The 1,372-nt window shown below is 45.0% G+C and overlaps 1 protein-coding gene across 1 annotated transcript; it reads right to left on the reverse strand.

The window, feature by feature from the left end:
- Positions 1-244: 244 nt before the first annotated feature.
- On the reverse strand, positions 245-1,135 carry LOC122062665. The gene has a single exon (XM_042626309.1). The coding sequence runs from the start codon at positions 1,133-1,135 to the stop codon at positions 245-247; it is 891 nt and encodes a 296-aa protein (XP_042482243.1).
- Between the last annotated feature and the right edge of the window lie 237 nt (positions 1,136-1,372).

Genomic DNA, 1,372 nt, shown 5'->3' on the forward strand with positions numbered 1-1,372 from the left:
CATGTGTATGGATCTTAAAACTGGTCAAACAAGATTACCGAAAAAAAAAAATCGTAAAAAAATATAAATCAATATTTAAGTTAAAAAAAGAAGAAGGAAGGAATCAGAAAGGAATAAACGCTTTAAACAATGAATCGTTTACGTACAAGTAACTCATTCATCAATCAATATGGAAGCTTCTGTGCTGGTATTCTTATCCGCCAGCGTCCTCTTCCTCATCATTCATACGCTTGCATTGTCTCTATTAACCCTGAGGCCGAAGTGGGTCCCATTTTGTCTGGAATCCATATTGTCGATAAGACGAGCACAGCTGCTGAGCTGGCAGACCCAATGCATCATCTACCATCCGCACGTGCCAGCCTTCCCTCAAGGCTTGGTTCAACCGGCCAATGAACCCATGCCTATGTCCTTCACAATAACTCAAGAACTGTGCCACAGCCATACTGTCCCTATCATCCCAGCAATTTTGACCGCCAGAATTTTCTGGTGACCACCGTATATTGCCAGACTCCGATGATGCAGTGACCACTGCCGCCGCCGCCGTCGCCGCCGCAGAAACACTGACATACTCCACTAGGCCATCCAAAAGGGACGTTGGTGCCCTCATCTCCCCATCCCAAAGCCATACACGAGCCATCCCTCTTTGCACTGCTGAGACCATAGCGTTCTCTACATTAGTCTCCAACATCACACATGGGCTAATGTGAAGAACAAACTCATGCCTGTTACTTGTGTTGACTACCACCGCGTGTGTCAGATTCTGGCCTGTGAACCGAATGGTGACACGGTCAACTCGCTTCTTAGGATTGCCGGCGTCCGGGTATAGAATATTTTCAGCAAATTGGCTTGTTTTTAGAACTATTCGGGTTGCCTTGTCGTTGGAGACGAACAAGAGTGAGAATCGATGACCCACCGGAGTATCACCGGCGTCGTTTATTATGGTTACTGCAAACCCTTTGGAGGCTTCATAATTGGCCCATATAGAGACAATTGCAATGAAGATGACCAAAGCTATACGGTATATGATTTGTGAGATTGATGCCGTGACATTAGCGGTTTCCGGGATGGAGGAACCGGCGGCAATAGTAGCGGTGGTGGTGGGGATTAAGGTTTGGAGGAGGGGGTGCTCCTCCATGTAGACTTTTGTAGAGAGAAATTTGAGGTCGGAGATGTGGTCCTATCAAATAATATTGAGGCAACGAGGAGACCAACATGGAACAGCACTAGTCCTAATTTTCTAATATTTAAAATAGGGACCCACCATTGAAAGGTCTTAATTCAACTAAAGAGATCTATTATTTCGTGATGAAGATATCTCAACCATTTGATCTTATTTCTGATTGGATTGGTTTCAAACGAGTCTGTGCCATGA

The sequence above is a fragment of the Macadamia integrifolia genome, unplaced genomic scaffold, assembly GCF_013358625.1.
Source record: "Macadamia integrifolia cultivar HAES 741 unplaced genomic scaffold, SCU_Mint_v3 scaffold1081, whole genome shotgun sequence".
In the NCBI taxonomy this organism is placed as follows: Eukaryota; Viridiplantae; Streptophyta; class Magnoliopsida; order Proteales; family Proteaceae; genus Macadamia; species Macadamia integrifolia.